The 20,021-nt window shown below is 28.4% G+C and overlaps 2 protein-coding genes across 2 annotated transcripts in view; one reads left to right on the top strand and one right to left on the bottom strand.

Annotated features, from left to right (window-relative positions):
• Positions 1-20,021, top strand: part of LOC141531026 (cell adhesion molecule CEACAM5) — a 252,517-nt gene that overhangs the window by 78,658 nt on the left and 153,838 nt on the right. The window lies entirely within an intron of this gene.
• Positions 17,043-19,638, bottom strand: LOC141530940 (glucose dehydrogenase [FAD, quinone]-like). Its single transcript, XM_074248336.1, has 7 exons — positions 19,517-19,638; positions 19,183-19,379; positions 18,694-18,788; positions 18,326-18,593; positions 17,734-18,202; positions 17,266-17,636; positions 17,043-17,187 (listed from the first exon to the last, which is right to left on the bottom strand). Exons 2-7 carry the CDS (start codon positions 19,258-19,260, stop codon positions 17,092-17,094), a joined length of 1,377 nt encoding a protein of 458 aa, XP_074104437.1. The 5' UTR covers positions 19,261-19,379; positions 19,517-19,638; the 3' UTR covers positions 17,043-17,091.

Raw genomic sequence — 20,021 nt, 5'->3', positions numbered from 1 at the left:
CCTATATGAGGCTTAACATGTTCACATAAGCCAATTTTTGATTTTTCTTCTAAATTTAATGTTAAAAATCTCCAACGGATGGCGCATAATCGCTAAGTCGTCTCTTCATAGCAGAGTTATGTCTGAGCTTTTTTGTAAAATGAAAATAATTTTTTTTTAAATCTTCCTAGGAGCATGTTTGACATAAACTATAGTTTTGTATATTATTACTTGTCGTTTATTTATAAAATTATTATAAAAAAAAATATTGAACGGCTTTAATTTGAAAAATATAAATTTCTTATTGACTAAATTTAAATGAGAACCGTATTTTTGATAACTAAACTCAAACGTTCTCGTTAGTACCTAAAAGTTTATTACTTTTCTGTTTGACTAAAAGTACTGGGACTACTAAAAATAGGTTATTTTTGCCGACAAGAATAATTTATATTCACATTTAAAGTTTTAGAGTCGTGATTCATTAGCCGATATAAATTTAACATAACTTGAGATAACGAACAAGTATAACGCTGGTAAATATTCACGTTCATCATTACAGCTTTTTTCCATTCATTTATATCTCGTAGAACGTAGCCCGTATATTTGAGATTTAAAAATATACAAGTGTTCCAATTAGTTTCCGTTTTTAAATCTTTTAAAAAAAGTAAATGGAATAAAAATAATTTTAAAAATCAAGTAAATAAGAATCTGAAATATTTTTCTTACTGTGGATAAATTTTTATTAAAATACCATTAGCATTGAGTAACATTGGGGTGAGTCTCAACATCCGAGGGAAGACATTGGCGAAATCACTTAGACTCATGAATATGTAATCGCGTGTCGGTTATATATTCTTCCGGTTTCAAGTCATTATTCTTAATAACCACCATTAAAATCTCTACGACCACAAACACAGATGAGATATTTTATTATTTTATGTATATATACCTATACTACATATGTATATTCGACTGTTTTATATTGCAGCAATTTTTTTTGAAATTCCTCAAGTAAAGCCCGTAATTAAATTTTTAGGGATTGCTATGAATTTTTTAAGGTCATTAAAATATAAATTTATTTCTTACTTTTATTAATTGTTTCGTATTTTTTCGATGGTTGTGAGTAGAACTCATGAAAAAAAAATATATATGAAACATATATGATGCGGATATTTTCTAGAATTTACGTAAACGTCTTATGATAAGATTCGACTACATTTTTTTTTTGTAAGGAAGCAGTATATTAATAATTTTTTTTTTATAAACCAAGGGTGTGTAAATATTTTAATTATTCGATTAAAAAGAAATTTGCACATCACCTGTAAGTAAAAAAAAAAAAAAATGGTAAATAAATATTTAAGTTTATATACAAAATAAAAATTGCTTGTCAGACTTCAAAACAAAATCATAATGAGAAGTTAAATGAGATATTTCTTCAAAATTAACAAATTCGATACTCGTCAAAGGAGGTTAATTTTCAAAATAAAATATTCTTCTAACAAATTACTTTTCCTATCAACAGATTTCGGATTACTGATTATAATTATACTGGACCCTAATTTTGTTAAAGAACGTATATGATAAGCAGGGCCAAAGAGTTGGTGTTTAAGGTTAGCGGTAAATTTTAAGATTGATAATATTACCATAGAAATATATTTAGATCGTACACAATTTCAGATATGACTTGATATACTAGACTGAAGTTGCTGACTGAAAGCGGAACACGGAATTGGACTGTAAATATTTGAAATTCAGTCCTTAAAAGTATGAGGTTAAAAGTGCGCCAGCGACAAAATATAATATTTGTGTAATATTAAATTATCGTTGCTGTCAACAAGCGTGTTTTACTCAACTAATTATCCCATCGGCAAAAAATTTAAAGAGAAAATTCAATACAATATTGAAGACAAAATTCAAGACAAATTCAAAGACCAAATTCAATATAAATTTTAAGACAACCCTTATTAAACAAAATGATTAAAAATGATTTCACAATGTTGAATGCTCCTTAAGAGATATGATTTGAAATGATTTACATGATTTGACAGGATTAAAAATAATTAGAAAAATAATCATTTTTGATCATATCAAATCATTTTGTTTAATCAGGGAAAATTCAACAAAAATTTCAAGACAAAATTCAATAAAAATTTTAAGACAAAATTAAGAAAAATTTTAAGACAAATTTCGAGACAAAATCCAATAAAAATTTAAAGACGAAATTCAATACAATATTGAAGACAAAATTCAAGACAAATTTTAAGACAAAGTTTCGCATTCAGTCAGCAACTTCTGTCTAGTATACCAAGTCATCTGAAATTGTATACGATCTGAACATATTTCTGTGGTAATATTATCAATCTTAAAATTTACCGCTAACCTTAAAACACCAACTCTTTGGCCCTGATGATAAGACTTTAAATAGTGTTAGTATTTAAAGAGGAATGGATAAAAAAAAAGTTACATGATGTTATTTATATTTGTTGTTTATTTTTTAACGACAATCGTACGAAAAATTTTTGTGTACACGATAAATGGACATTCGGGAATGCGTAGAGTATGAGCGCCCCATAACACCCCACGTCGTTACCGCCGGTCTGAAAAATATTTTCTGCTGTTTCCTCTGTGCATTTATGATTTGCCCCAGGGACATGGACTCATCCATACTCTGGCTGCCTATCACAGAGTTGAATATTTAATCTAAAGCGCTTTCCAACGTTGGACGTTCACTTGTGACATTTAACATCGAATTTTATTTTTATTTTTATTTTTATTATTATTTTTTTTTTCGTTTTTAATATTTTTTTATCCTATAGTTTTGTCCATGTAAAACTCGTTAAAAAAAAAAAAACTCGTTTTAAAAAAAACGAGATAATTACTATGAATACTCTGTGGCAGCGAATAAGCTTCTTTATAAACTACATTCAGCGAAACTATTTTAATTTTTAAAATATTATATTCGCATTAAAATTAATACAGAAAAAAAGCGCCATTCGGCCACATCCGACATGGATAGGTAGATTTCTTGTTTAAATATTGAAAAAAAAAAAAAACACGTTATTAAAAGGCAATAATGCCGTAAAATCAATTTTTTATTATATCTTTGCAAATAACGATATGAGACCGACTACAACAAATAGATATTTAAAGAAATCTATCCAAAAAACAGAATTTGTAACAGATGAAAGTAATTTAATGATAAAATGTAAAAATCAATTTATTTTTGATTTTTTTTAATTTTCCCAACTGCGAAATAAATTGAAAAAAGTATCAAAAGGCAACGAAAATAGCTTAAATTGAAGATAATTAAGTGAATTTTAACACAAATTTGATAGATTTAAGCTATCTTTTACGGCTTAAAAATTATTTGAACAAAATTACGACAAGAGACCGGTTACAATAGATAGATTTCTAAAGAAATCAACCTAAAAACAATAATGCAGTTATTTAAAAAAAAATGTTTTTTTTTTTTTTCATTACACTTTAATCGATAGCACTGCCGCTGTGCCTCGTATTTTATAATATTTTTTACGTCTATTTATCTCCGGGTTGCGAATTCATATCGTTAAATTGCAATTTATTTTTAGTTGAAGCATACTCACTAATTATTTTGTTATTATCTTTTTCCCTTCAATTAATTTTCATTTTATGACGTAATTGTCTCTTTTTACTCGAATATTTTTTGTTATGTCTATTGTTTTTAATGCTTCAAGTTTTCATGAACTATTCTCGTGATAATTATTTTATTATTAACACAATCTTCGCTTCAAAATTTATAATTAAGCATCAAATAATGACCGTATGATGTCAAGTGGAAGGCTAATTTACTCTACGAAAGATTAATAAGTTAATTAAGTTGAGTGCTGTATATGCAATCAAGGTAAATATAATAAAATTTTTGATGCATTCTCTTCAAACAAGATATTTTTAAATTTTACATAATTATTCTCCAAAACGGTGATTGCTTGGTTTTATGAATAAATTATTTTATCAATCTTTAAAAATGTCCAAATGAAAAATTTTTTGATATATTCTAATAAGTCCACCAATAATTTTTCGATTAAAGATAACTGTCTAAAGTCTCCAACAGGGTAAGAATAATCGCTGAGTTGTTTGCTTACAAGAGAATCAAGAATTAACATAAAAATAGTTAGTTATATCATTTTTTTAAATTACAATTATAATGCAAACAGTGAATTTTAGAAATAACCATTTTATTTATAACAACTATCTAGTCGTAAGTCGCCATTGTAGCTAATAAAGCTGTGTAAATAATTAAATCGAACGAGTAATTGAGTTAAATAAACAATTGAATCGATAGCAAACGATACGTGAGATAAAAAAGATATAATTGAGGTTGATTGAGATTTTCCGGATGTTTTACACGTCAAGCGTGCTAGCCTGAAAGATTCGTTGTGAGCGTGGTGAATGGTGGTACTGCCATTAATTGTTTTTCTCCGGTTTTACGGGCAGGGTATGGACTCTAGATTTACGCCTCGGCCCTTATTTATTTACGCTTTAATTACCCTGCGGCCTCGAGGGCACGTGGGTGTACTCCGAAACGAGAAACTTCAGGAAGCGCGGTAATTAATGGCCTTGGTTAACATTGCGTACTGTCCAGAATGAAGAGGTTTGCGTAAAAAGATGCAAAATAATGATAAACAAAATTTATAAAACAAAATTATTAATAAACATACCATCTCATTTATTTTCTCCATCATTTTCTCCATTTAATTATTATTATTATTATTATTATTATTATTATCACAATTGTAAAAAGTAAAAAGAAAATTAAAATTATGAATAAGTTTTTTAGTTATGTTACTGAATATATAACATTATAAATACAAGTTGCTTATTATCAAACTTATTTTCAAATTGTTTTTGAAAAAAATTATATTCAATGTAACTATTCTCCTTTTTTATTTTTATTTTTTGGATGAGGTTATACGGATCACTGTATAATAGAAAGATTATTCCTTACCTTCATTTATTCAGTATAAAATCGAAAACGTAGTGGTTACTGTAATTAAAATAATACCACCGAAATTAGCCGCAGGTGAACCACAATTTTAGATTTAAATTATTCTGAATATACAAAATGTTGAATTGAAATTAGAGAGAAATGAGAGCAGTAAAATCAAATCGTAAACTTAAATAACACCAAATAATATTATTTTTTATTTTTCATGCAAGTAAGAACATTAGTTCTACAGCAATATATTCATTTTTATCAATTATAATATTGATGCATTGAATATAATTAAAAAATCATAATAACAATAAAATTAAATTTATACTTATCTGTATAGAATGTGTGAAAATTTGAATATAAAAGTAAATAATTCAGGAATAACTCTTTACAACTGTTTACTTTCTCACAGGATTTTTCTCAATTTATTCAATTCCAATACAACGTAAGTCTGTGAAATTTTTTTCACCAAGTCTTATTTAAAACTTTTCAATATGTTGGTGCATTTGTACAGTATATCAGTATATAATATATAATAATATAAGACTTTATATCAATCCATCTATTTATATAAAATAAAATGAGAAAAGAATTGATACCTCGTTTCAATATAAATTTATTCAAGCTAGTGCTTCATCCTATGTATCCCACATATAGCCAACGAAATCTCTATTATAATCTTGACTACGCTTTTCACCAACAAAAGACCGTCACCACGGTGTTTATACACATGGAATAAAAAAAAGCAAACATCAAGTGTGTGCACGATCTTTATCGAAGATCAATAAATATTAAGCGCAGTGACACTTTCTCGTGTTTCGAGTTTCAAAAGCTTCTATAGTGTGACAACTCTTTTCAAGAAGCACCTTTACTCGGTGTCCTCATTTTTGTTGAATTCTTAAAACTTTTTTTCTTACTCTTTTTCTCATACTTTACTATTATACGTACAACTACTACAACTACAACTAGTACTTTTTCTTCTTGGTATCCGCCATCTTATTTTTCTATTCGCCTTCACTTTTCTCTTCTTATTTTTCTTCTTCTTCTTCCTCTTCATGTGCTGCTACTGTTGCTGCTGCTAGTGCTTCAGGCATGTCTTTACTTATGGGCTTCGTAACGGTAACGCTTCGCCCCCGCAAGTAGATACGATCGGTTAGCAATGGGGATGGTGGTGAAGTGATGGGTGGAAAAGGTGGCTAACGGGGCAAGAGGCAGTCAACATTCATCCCAGTAGATAACATCGCTTGTTAAACCTACCTATCCTATCCCATTCTATCCTACCTTTACTTCACCTCATCTTTTCACCTTTGAGCTTATATCTGTTCTCCTCCACCTTTTACTTTTACTTAAGAACATTGCTATCCAACCTACCTACCACTGACAACAAATCGAAAATTTTCTCTACCTTCTCATCACTGTAACTTATTTTATTCACCTCTTCAAGAGTATTTCCATCTATATAGCTATACATATATCTATATGTACTGCTTTATAACCAATCTCGTCAATCACTAAAAGTGATGGTGAGTTCTAGATCTCCAAACACTTTGCTCTAAGATATCTATAGATGTGTATAACCAGTATGCATTAAACGGATAACACTTTTAAATATTGTGTTTTCATTCAGACGCCGACTCACGTCATATCTCTCTATTTATTTAATTATTTATTTTAATGATACGACTATACTGAGAGAAGATATAAGATATTTAGTAAAAAAATAATGATAATTATTTAACACTTACATTTTTTCTTAAAATCTTTTTACATTTTTTTTTATCGAAAGTAGCAAAGATTGACACAAAAATTTTTACTTTCAGTAATTGTTCTATTTTTGATAAAATTAAAAAAAAAGTGTAAAAGATTCTTCGAAAAAAAATTAACCATTAAAATAATCTTAGATGAAGTTTTTCAAATTAAAAATCTGTCTAAATTGCCAAAAATAAAAGTTTGCTAAATTAAAACTTTGAAGAATTTGAAGACCGAACAATTTTATAGAACCAAAAAACTATTAAAACCTCCTCCAAAAACAACAAAAAATTTACTATCACTAAAAAATATATAAATCCCCGAAAAGATACTAATTTTTGTCTTGATCTAAAGCATGAAACGTTCGAGATTAGACATTTTGCATAAAGACTATTTGAAAAAGTTAAGTAATGGTTTTAGAAACGGATAGTAGATAAATAAGACATGAAGTAAAATAGTTTAAATTTTATTGAATATGTTGTGCCAGTTTGTAAAATAGATTTTCCGCAATAACATTTTATAGTAAAAAAAAAAAATCAGTTACGATGTACGTTTCAACAAGAGAAATAGAAAAAAGGATACCTAACTTTTATTTGGTTGTCAAGCATCAGTAGCAGTGCAGTTTGAATTGCCTTGGAAGTGAAAGCAATATACGTATATACGAGGGTTGTTTACTCAGGCGACTGATGTTCTTCGAAAACAATCGTGGCCCGTAATAGGAACCGATTTGTCGTATCTGGTTGAGGTAGGCTTGTTCTATCGTTCGACATTCAATATCAGCTTTAGTATTGTGCTGAACTTTCCTAACATTTTTTTTACTGTGAAAAACCAGTTGAAAATAAACAACTGGAGCTTTTACACTTTTTATCAGAGTTACACAAACATAATTTCATGTGCAACTGCTTTGTACTTTTTTAAAAGATATTTTTTAATGTTATCCATTTTTTTATTTCATTGTAGTAAGATTAAATATCGAGTACATCGGTTATCCAAGGCATTTTAAATTAGTCCAAATATATTAAATCATTGAATTTGATTTTTCTATATTTTCCAAATATGTAAAAGATATTGAAAAACTGAAAGTCGGAATAGTTTCAACTTGTACTTAAATCTAATTTCGATTACAAAAAATTAAGATTTAAAAACGGAACAATTCTTTTTTTTTTTTTTTCAATTAATTTTTCTGCTTTAAAATAGTTTCAAATATAAACAACATGTAGCTTCACAATCTATTCATAAACTAAACCACAAAAAAATGATAAAAATAACATCTAAAAGATTTAGAATATTCGTTTCAAATTTTTTACATCATCCAATTTTTTGAATTGAAATTAAATTCCAGCCTTTTGCTTAAAACACTATTTCCACATTCCTAATATTCCTACAGTTGCAATGGTATGGTATGATATGGATTTGAAAAAAAAAATATCTAGCCAAAACCTCATCGAAGGGATTAGATCTGTTGATCCATAATAATTTGTCATACGAGCCATCTGTTAATACTATTGAATTGTATCGATGATTTGTAGGATTTCTATTTTCTATTGGAATATAAACAATGGACTTTAAAATCGTTAGAGTTATTGATCATTACAAAAAAGGAAAGGTGGATATAGCTTAGGGTGGGTCAAAAAAATCGAATAATTTATTTTTGACTTTATACTCTGAAAAATAGGTTCGTAGACACCTAAAAAGAATTCTCTCCAAGTATAAGCTCTTAATTATAACGGGAAGGTCCTCCGCTTTGCGGGTTTCTATTTTTTTCGAATAATCAGATAAAAAAATTTATATCTCGCTTCCAACTGCTTGGAAAAATATTCCGTGGCATAGATTTTGTGAGAAATTGAATGCTTTACAAAAAAGGTCTCTTATGACTTTTTCAAAAACTCAACCGATTAAAAGATATTCATAGTTGAAGTTTGGCTATTTTAAGGAAAATATTCGTTTTTATTATGAATTTTATAAGTCGATGAAAAAAATTATTTCGGATTGCGGAACTCATGATTTTGTAGGAAATTTACTGCTCTACAAAAATGGTCTCTTATGATTTTTGATTAAGTGAAGCCGTTACGAGATATTCATCGTCAAACATTAACGAATATCAATATTTCCAGTTTTTGATCAATAATTCGATAAATTTTAATTTAAACTATGAGTTTCAGGAAAATTTACATAAATTTGAGTTTCGATCGATAAAGAAATGTTATAAACAATTTTTTAAATATTGTTTTCAGTCTTGAGCTTGTTTGATTGCATTAAAACAAGAAATTAGAGCATTTTTTTCGACATATAGCCAATGATTAGTTTAATTTGAAGTGAATGACATATTTCTTTGTCAAATTTAATATGAAAAGTATTGAATCAAGTGAGAAACAACCAGTATTTAACTTTTTTATAGATAAATTTTTTATTGAATTATCAATTGCAATATAATTGTCTATATTTTTAACATAACAGTACGCTATTACTATAAATAATTTCTTTTATTACAATTTGGGAATGTTTTTTGATGTTCTTTGACAACTTGCAATAAGTACTGGAATTGTTCTTCATTTTTGTCAAGCATTGATTATATTCACTGACTAATGCAACAGCTCGCTCTGCTGAATCATTGACAACTTTTAGTTGTTGAAAGTATTCTTTATTTTCGAGATAACTCTCATTAGTAGGCCATAATTCAACATCGACATCAAGAAAGTCATACGGTAGATCGAAGATTTTGAAAAGATTTAATGACTTTTTAGACACAAAGTCACTCAGAGTTCTCTGCGCCAATGAATTCAAATCTTTTTAGCAATTACAAATCTTTTAGCTTTAGAATCTGTACCTTCACGAGTATTAACAGCTTCAACAATACTTTTTTACTTCTAATGGAACGCCATCGTCAAACAGTGATAAAATGGCAAGTTCATCGCTCAAATACCATAAGTGCGAAATCATTTTTTCACACGTAGCTGAAGAAATCAAAGGATTGATATGTTTGTACTCCAATAAATTTTTCATAAACTGCAAGTCATGATAAGCAGCAGTTGTTGCAGAAGTTGATGAAAACCAAGCTTTTAAATACAATGTGACTATAAAAATACAGAAATGACGAAGACCATGCAATTCTTTCTGAGAGAGTTTGAATTCATCTCTGAATAGATACATTTTCAAACTATAAATGGCCTTAGCCATCCATCTAGCATGATGAACAGCACCAGGACGTTTGAAAGAAATCTTTTCTTGAGGCATTTCTCCAAGGAAAATCAATGATAATTCCAATAATTCTTTATCTAACTTATTATAACATTTCTTTATCGATCGAAACTCAAATTTATGTAAATTTTCCTGAAACTCATAATTTAAATTAAAATTTATCGAATTATTGATCAAAAACTGGAAATATTGATATTCGTTAATGTTTGACGATGAATATCTCGTAACGGCTTCACTTAATCAAAAATCATAAGAGACCATTTTTGTAGAGCAGTAAATTTCCTACAAAATCATGAGTTCCGCAATCCGAAATAATTTTTTTCATCGACTTATAAAATTCATAATAAAAACGAATATTTTCCTTAAAATAGCCAAACTTCAACTATGAATATCTTTTAATCGGTTGAGTTTTTGAAAAAGTCATAAGAGACCTTTTTTGTAAAGCATTCAATTTCTCACAAAATCTATGCCACGGAATATTTTTCCAAGCAGTTGGAAGCGAGATATAAATTTTTTTATCTGATTATTCGAAAAAAATAGAAACCCGCAAAGCGGAGGACCTTCCCGTTATAATTAAGAGCTTATACTTGGAGAGAATTCTTTTTAGGTGTCTACGAACCTATTTTTCAGAGTATAAAATCAAAAATATATTATTCGATTTTTTTGACCCACCCTAATATAGCTATATATAGCCGTCTGAGTGGCTGAAAGAATAGTTTTAGTTACATAACTATAGTTTGTTTGTATGTGTGCACGTATGCATATTCGTGAATGTGGTTGGGCAAAAACCGGAAACGGAAGCGGACCAGCGCTGTATGAATGCGAGGAGGGTGAAAGAGAGAAAAGGAGAAGTGTCAGTTGAAGGGTAGTAGTAGTATGTGACCCGATGACAGTAGAGTATAACGCGAGACCATGATTCGTAAATTTCCGCTTGACGAGTCTCATTGTTTTTACGATTTACAGGCTCCAACAATATTTGTGTATTTGTCCTGTCAAATGTATTATCGACATTTTCCAGGTCGGATGTCGAAGAAACAATAGACGTGACGGATGTTTATATTCGACCTTTAACGTGCTTAACTGGAAAATATCGGCAATGATGTATTTGCTAATGCAGAAATGTCATTTACAGATCATGTGTGCGATCATCATTCCAATTTATGTTCATAATACATTATATTATTTTATAAGTTATCTGGTAATTTGATCATATATTATTTCAGAACAATACAAAATTATTGCCCTATTGTAATATTATTATTATCATTATAAATTCAGTTTTTGCCATGATCAAAATATCTTCCATTATTCATTTAGATTAATACGTATCGACGCAGAATCAATACAATTAGTCAAGTAGTAAAAGACATTAGTCAAATAATGAATTTTTTACCCTCTGAAAATATTCTAATTATTGATTTGAATACAAATTTTAAAACTTATGAAATGGTAGACCTTAACAAGTATTGAGGTAGTTGGATTGCACAAAAAAAATTTCAAGGAATCTTTGAAACTTTAATTATTAGTAATTAAATGCCTAATACGTATAGGGTCAGAATCAAAAATCAATTTACCGCTTCAAACAAAAGATAATTACAGTTGAAAATGACATTATTACACAGGCGCTATGGGAGAAGAGTTAAAAAATGATAAATTTGTATTTTTTTTTTTGCATTCATGGAGAGAAAAATATTGTCAAAATCGTATCATTATTCTAGACGTTACATTTATTTGATTCAGCTATGCATATCCTCACATTGACAAATCAATTGTTTGTTTTAAAGAAACTATATACATTCACAAGAGCTATTGTCTGTATACTTGAGTTGAACAAATGAATGCTGAAATCAGATAATCGGATTGTTATTTTGATGAAATCTCATTTGAAGATACGTTGGATAATCATTTCAACCATATTTTTTCTCTCCGTGTTGAAAAGATTTCAAGAACTTTATAAAAACATATTTTGTTGAATAATATATTCATAATTTCCTTCTTCACAGTTTTTTAGAAGTTATCGATAAACTAGTAATTAAAAAGTCAAAGTGGAAGCGAGCTAATGATAGTCCGTAAGAGAGTCAGCACTAGTAAATAATAAAAAGAAACCAATAGCATAAAATATACGTTGGGAGAAAACTACGTTAAGATCGAATTTTTTTTAAGTTTCAAGTTTCAAGTACTTTTAAAATAAGTTTTCATTTACTATCTCACTTTTGTTTCACTTCAACACTTTCAGTAATGAGAGATAGAAAAACTTTATTTAATCATTTAATGACATTAACTTTGGTTTTTAATTCTGAAACCAATTCAATATTTTAAATGCTTCTTTTCATTTTCAACGGTTTAATCTATTTTAAATACATACAGCATTAAGTACAACAAAACATTTTATCAACTAATCGGATATCCTGTTTGAAATCATAAAATATTCGAGTAGATATATAATCTCCGGCATTTATACATTCTATGGTAATGTTCATTTGTGGGGGAACTCTAGTACGGTTTGGAATATTACTTGGCGAAATTGTTACTTGATGTTATATACTAGTATAAACTTGTGATCGTGTAGAGGTATTTATTGGTCGAAATGTGATGGTAGAGTTAAGTCGGGTAGGGTTTGTGTTTCGGTAGACTTGTTTATAGCCGAGATGTAAATGCTCTGATAGTCACTGAAAATTAGGTTGTTGCCTAATCGTAGAGCTTTCGGCCTCAAAATAAAATTTTTCGTATTTTCTTTTTTTTTTTTTTTTTTTTTTTATTTAAACAAATTATATACCTATGCTCGGTGCAAATCGATTTGAACTCTGATGAATTTTAAGTAGAGACGTTATTCTGTAATGTAGACTTGATAATAGTAAGCCCCTTATAACTAATTACGTTGCGTCCTTAGCATGTGAATTAATTTAATAAGCACGGTCCGTCGTTAAGTCGTCTTGTCTAGTTGAAATTTGAGAAGGGTAAAGCTGTCAAAGGACAAATTTTATTAGAATGTAAATTTAATTTTATTTTTTTATTTTTTCTAATATTGAATAATCGATAACGATCAATCCCGGAAAAATAAGATGGAAATTTTCATTGGAAAGATAACCTAAATTATCAAAAGTCAAATGGTTGGTTGGAAATTGGGAAGGGAACGTCAAGGTAAAAGCGACTGGGGAACCGAAGCTGAAATGTAATGATTACATTTCCGGATTATGTGGAAGGAAGTCATTGCGTTCTGCCGATAAAGTCGGACTTATCCTATTTCACCCTCGACTGCGAGTGCAGCGACGTGAGTGGCTCACATAATTGTGTATACATGTATATCCTCTTCTAAAAACAGATTTAACTGATTTTTATCTGGTAAAAAATTTTAAGTTAAAAATAAACTCGGTTACATACTGGTAATACATTTTTTTTTCCACCTTCAAGCACAAAAGTCTAATATGGATGAAATACCTAAACTGTAAAGTGTATTTTTTTTTAAATAGTTTCATGATAATCATTTTTATGCAATACCTGTGAGAAAATTTTTTGATCCGGCCTGATATGGTCAGATATGAAAATTTGTTATATCTCGTCATACTAAAAAAATGTTTCCACAAATAATGAGATTTTTTAATGTAGAATAATAAATTTGCGAAGCTTTGTTACACTGAAAAAAAAAAAAAAATTAACTTGATCCAAGAGAAAATGTCTTGAACGAAGAAAATCATTTTTTACGAAACAAAATGAAAATTATTGAATTATTTTCTTGATTCAAGAATTTTTCTCTTGAATCTAGTTTTTTTTTTTTTTTTTTTTTTTTTAAGTGTATGAGTTTAAAAAAAATGCACCGATTTTAATTCAATTTTGTTTTTTATTCCCAATTTAAAATAAGTAAAATTCAACCGTCTTGAAACCCACACAGCGGCTTTTATGATGGTACATAGTGAGAGACACTTAATCTACTGTTGGGATTTACTTAAAAGAGTTTAATTAAAAATAAATACACTTGAGTGATAGAAAAGCAGCTTTACAGCTCGCGCGACATCGTCCACATTTTCTTCTTCAGACTTATCCATGGCCCTCTCATAAACCAACGTATTAAGGGGGTAAGTTCAGCTGTGAGTAAGAATCCGCGTCGTAATATTTGTCTTTTTTGTACAAAGATTATCTTAAAATTAACAATCGAAAAGAATTAATTAAAATTTTATAATACCTCAAATATTTTAACAACGAATAGAGAAATATTTACTCGTTTTTATTATTTATAACGGAAACATTGATCTCTTTGTGTATTTCCAATTTTCCTAGTGAAAAGTATTATTCAAGTTTTTTATTCGGATAAATTTTCAAATAAAATAAACATTAACTGCTAGTAATTTAATCAGTCAAAGAGATAGAAAATAATAAAGAAACTGATATTTATTTATTTTACTTAGTTACACAATTAAAGAATGAAGTTAAAAATATAAAATAACGAGTAAAATAATCGTGGCTTAACGATGCTTCTATAGTTTTTCCAGGAAATGAAATTAAATAATAAAAAACTACTTTAAATAAATAACGAGTTATCGAAATAATATTACCTTAGTTAACAATGTAAATATTTTATTTAGAAGAAACCTATTTGGAAAATATTAAAGTTCAAAACTATTTTTCTGTGTCAGGTCCAATATGGTTATTTATGCCCATTCGTAAATATTTTATTTAACATAGTTATTTAATTGTTAATTGTTATGTCTCGTGAATTTAACTAAATTTAAGTAAGATTTAATTAAAAAAACTAACAAAAATTCTAAAAAATGTTCACTTTTTCACCAACGCGACTGCATGTGACTTCTCACTTAATTCTGTTGTACAACTTATAATTATTTATTTCAATTACAGTATTAACCTAATGAGTTTAGCATAATTAAGCGTAATTACTTTATAAAAAAAATCAAAAACTTTCTTTATCATCAAAGTAGTGATAAGTTTAAAGATTTATGCATGGGGGAAAATGAAAAAGTTATGAAGAAAAAAGAAAAAAGTGCCTATGAGTATAGTACACTTGATATATCTTAAAAAAAAGTGCTTTGACGATTTGAATATAAAAATAGTTGTGAAAGAGTTAACAACAAAATTATTCACCAAGAACTGTCTATACCTATGAAATAAATATATCCATATTTAAATGTAATATTAACTGAAGAAGAAAATATATAAAATTTAGTTCATTTACACGTAATATGTTTATTTAAACTTTTCAAAGAATATATTAAGAAGTGTATCTCAGCTATAAACTTATTTTCCGTACAAAAATAAATAATTTATCCACGTTCACTTCAAATATTGTGTTTTATGTTTAAATAAAATTTCATTTCGGAAAACATATCATGTAGAATAATATATATATTTTTACATTCAACTTTTTGCAATTGTCAATTGCAAATTAACTTTTCTTTAGATAAAAAAGGAAAAAAAAAAATTTCATCCTTAATTGCTCCGGTTGAATATTTACTTTAAGACCAATTCTTCATTTTTTTCAGCTGAATGAAAAATAAATTAAATCGTTTATTTTTCTGCTCTAAATTGTCATAGCTGATTTTTTTTCTTGAATATTTTTGCATTTATTAATTTCTCAAGCATTTAATAATTCATTGTTCAGCCTGATGATGTGTTCTATCTCTATTTTAAGTAAGTAATCGTATTAGTCCCGTATTCTCATTTATTTTCTTTCAATTATAGTAAATTTTAAGCTGAAAAGTTAAATTGAATAAAATTTTACATTACTCCAATGAATTATCAATATCAATTTAATAGAATTAAATTAAAATAACAAGTTTTATGTTTTATTATTGATCAGACTAATTACTTAATTGAATTATCGATGTAATTATTATCGAATAAAATTACGAAATTAAAATAGAAGATTTTTCGTTAATTGTCATTTGATATTAGCAATTTATAATTTGGTAAATAAATAATATTATAATTGTGGAAAATCAAGTTAATTTTTTTCAGCTGATTTTTACAGCTCAAACAGCTCTTGACAAATAAATTCGAAAAAATATAGATGAAGATAAAGGTATCGACTTTCAATGGAATAAAGAATGAATTAGTATTATCAATAAAAATTTTCAGTAAACAAAGCTGCTAACAATCATAACTCATAATGTAAATGAAATCTTAATTAATTTAACAGAACTGATATATTTTAAGATTTTAAATTTTAAAGTAGTTTAAATTTACGCATCTTAAAAAATAAATTTATCCATGATTAGATTAGATATATGCATTCACTCTACATGCTCTTAATTGAAATTATTTTTTTTTATGTAATAAATAATATCGCGTTAAGTGAAGTGTAAGGAATTGGAATAAATATTATCGATTTCATTTTACTATTTTGTTATATATACATCGATATGAAAAGAGCTCTTGAGATCGTTTGATGTTTCGATCTTGCTATAGTTGGTCGTCCTCAAAGTGACCTTTTCCGCTATGAATTTATTTCAGTAGTTGATATAGCTTTCACTACTCTCGCTCATGAAATTCAAAGTTCGTACACTGGGTGAGTATATACTTTTCTCATTCACTTCCATCGTTAAATGTTTTATTTATCATGCATTTATCCCATCATTGCTAATAAATTTTATTATTTTATAAATATTTTCTTTTTTATCTACATATATATCGTAAAAATTTAGCAAAGGTATTTTTTGAATGAATTCACATTACAAATTAATAATAATTTTAATTAATGTGATTCTACATTTGATAATGCATTATATGCATCATATTGATTCATAAAATTAATTAAAAAGATATTAAATTCGGGTGACCTTTCACACGAGGTCGCGATTTTTTTCTTTTCATAATTTTTTTTTCTTCATTTATAAAGTAATTTCACTGACTTACTCCGACACCACATTGAGGTCACACAATACGAATCAACATAGTGTACCACTTGGCACATGTCATCGACCTGGGCGCTCCTTTCGAACGTCATACACTAACAAGAAAAAATCGAATGTTATCTACTTTTTTATCAATAATTTCGTGACGGAATATCTCCTATTGAATATGAAATGAAGGGATATTTTATTCTTGAGAGGAATCTGAAATAAAGAACTGAATAAGTAGTTTAATTGAAATAAAATTATGATAATTTATTGAAATAACGCATAAAAATATTTCACAATCAATTTAACATAGATCATAAACAATTCGAAGTTAGTAATTATTATTTATAAGTATGAGCATTGGCTGTATGTTCTCTTGATGAAATCAGCCGCTCTTTCGCCTACCATTGTAACTGCTGCTTGCGGGTTTCCTGAAACAACCTAAAAAAAAAAAAAATTGTCTTTAAATTAACAGAGTAATACTTTGATCTAAATGTATCAAAAAATAATAATAATAACCATTGGCATAATGGAAGCATCAGCAATACGAAGCCCTTGAATACCATGTACTCGAAGATATGGATCGACTACAGCCAATGGATCAGAACTAGGTCCCATTTTACATGAACCAGTCTGGTGATTTTCAGTACGTGTGTCTATATGAACGGCACATCGGAAATAGCTATCTGAGAGAAATTCATATTCCTTACAGCGATCGATCGGCTGGGTTGCCAGAGTCAGACCTTGTGATTTCATGGTAGTTGAATTTGCCATATTAATAATAACATGCATACCATCGACTAATACATCAACGTCCGCAGGATCAGCAAGATCATTACTCCAAATAATAGGATGCTCTAGTGGATTTTTATTAGCTAAACTTAAAGCTCCTTAAAACAAGAAAAAAAAAACGAAATAATTGGAATCCATCCATGATCTTAACTTATAATTCGATAGATTTGAATTGCTAATCACGATAACTATTACCTCTACTTTTAGGATGAAGATTTACTGCTGTAAATCTGACCGTTCTATTGTTGCCATAACTTCTAAGATCAACATCTCCAGTATCAAAGCAAGATTCTTGAAAACCCGAAAAAAACATTTGCAAATCTGGATAATCTGACGTGGTGTAACGTGATGACAAAATCCCAGTTACTTGTGCTAATCCAGATGAAGACAATGGTCCCGTTTGATTGCTTATATACTGAGTCACGTCATCCAAATTAAATCCCAGTGCGTTTTGTTGATTAGCGAGTGTGAAATCAAGACTGTAAGAAACATGATTGTGAAGATTTTTACCAACTCCGGGAAGGTCGAGAACGACACGAATTCCCAAAGATCGAAGTTGCTCCTTCGGACCGATTCCGGATAGAAGTAAAAGTTGAGGAGAGTTTACAGCGCCTCCTGAGACTATAACTTCCCGAGTGACCCTTGCTCTACGAGTTCTGTTATTCTATAAAAACATATTGCTCTTTATTATCGTATTAACAATGAAAATCTGATATTAAACAAGAAATGATAATTTTTTTTTTTGTACTGATTATTTAATTTTTAATACTGTAACAAAAGTACTAACCAGTAAATATTCAATTCCGGTGACCCTTTTTTGGTTGTTAATCAATATTCTTGTAGCAGTAGCATTAAGAACTATATCGAGATTTCCTCTATTACGAATTGGACGCAAAAATGCTGATGCGGTACTCTGTCGAACGCCATTTACACTCATTGTTTGAGCAACTGTAAAACCGCGAATATTTGCACCAACCATATCTTCAGTTCTTCCGTAACCTGTTTCTTCGGCAGCCTTTAATATTGCGTCAGCAAATGGTGGCTGATATGGAAATCTAATATTTTTTAAATGAACACATTATTACGTAATAATCTCTTGAGTTTTGTATGTTATAATGTAATACTAAGTATGATGTTTAGAAAAAAAATTAAAACCTTTCGATAACCATTGGACCTCCAGTGCCGTGATATTGCCTTCCAACTCGATTAATTTCTCTATTATCCTCTGATTTTATAAAATATGGAAGAACCTAAAAAAATAATCAATGCTAATACACGAGGAGTACTTTTATAAAAAAAAAATCCGAGAAAAATAAAACACTAATATAAAAAAAAATTTTTTTTTTGAAAAATTGCATTGTTATTAACTTGCTTTATATTGATTAATGTTGTGAATTAATTTTTTTTTAAGTTATAGACTTGAATAAATTATATAATACCAAAAATAATTTTCCGAAAAGAAATTACTTAAAATTACAGATTGAATTTTATTTAAAAATTCTTGCTTTATAAGTTATATTTTATTTTAAATTGCGAACTTGTTTTTTAACAACCTTGTATAAAAAAAACAATTAAACAATCATATAAAACATTACTTTTTGTATTCATTAAAAAAAAATATATATATAAAATGTAAGCAATTACTTCTGCCCAAGACCATCCTTCATTGCCCATGGCAACCCAATTTTCATAATCTTTAGCATTTCCACGGTGATAAGCCATTCCGTGGTGAACTGTAGTACCACCGAGATTGCGTCCGCGAGGCCAGGAGCATGAGCCGTTTTGCGCCAGACAAGCATAAGATTCATTGATAGTCCTATACTTCCAATCGAGACTACTTCCTTGAAAATTTAAATATATATTATAAATAATATTTATAATTATCAATTTGTCCTATATTGCCTGCATTTAATAAAAAAAAAAAAAAAAAAAAAAACACAACAAAAGTATTTCGGTGAACAATATTTGTAAATCATACCAAGATAAACTCCAAAATTAGATGGAATTTCGGCACCTGCTGGTTCATCAGGACCAGCTTCAATTAATAATACTCGCCAACTGGGGATTTCACTCAGTCTAGCTGCAACAACACTACCAGCTGCTCCTCCTATATTGGCATAAATATATTTGAGCATAAATTTATTTTGAGTAAATAAATCGAAAATTGTTTTACTTTGATCTAAATTAGTTTTTAAATCTCATTTTAAGTATGGTAAAATTCTAGTTATCATAAACTCTTTTAAGTTTCATCATTTTAAAATATAATTTAATTTACAACAAGCAATCAAATTTACTTCGATATAAAATACCATAATTTAATTACTATCAATCAAGAGCAATTTCACTGCATCAGTATAAATTATTTTTTTTATTAATAATATAGCAACATATCTCACCTCCAATTACAATAAAATCATAAACGTTTCGTGGCTTTCTGTCAGCGGTAACACGACCACAGGAATCACCAATCGTCGGGCTTATGT

This window comes from Cotesia typhae, unplaced genomic scaffold (assembly GCF_013202065.1).
Source record: "Cotesia typhae breed Kobodo isofemale line unplaced genomic scaffold, CoteBio_Ctyphae contig_5, whole genome shotgun sequence".
NCBI lineage: Eukaryota > Metazoa > Arthropoda > Insecta > Hymenoptera > Braconidae > Cotesia > Cotesia typhae.
Note: the sequence above shows the minus strand (reverse complement) of the source record. Positions and strands in the feature narration are given on the sequence as shown.

Coding starts and splice junctions, on each gene's coding strand:
- LOC141530940 (XM_074248336.1), bottom strand. CDS start 19,260: ATGGCTTATCACCGTGGAAATGCTAAAGATTATGAAAATTGGGTTGCC. Junction 18,789..19,182: donor AAGGATGGTCTTGGGCAGAA/GTAATTGCTTAC, acceptor TTATTTTTTTAG/GTTCTTCCATATTTTATAAA. Junction 18,203..18,325: donor CCGGAATTGAATATTTACTG/GTTAGTACTTTT, acceptor ATGTTTTTATAG/AATAACAGAACTCGTAGAGC.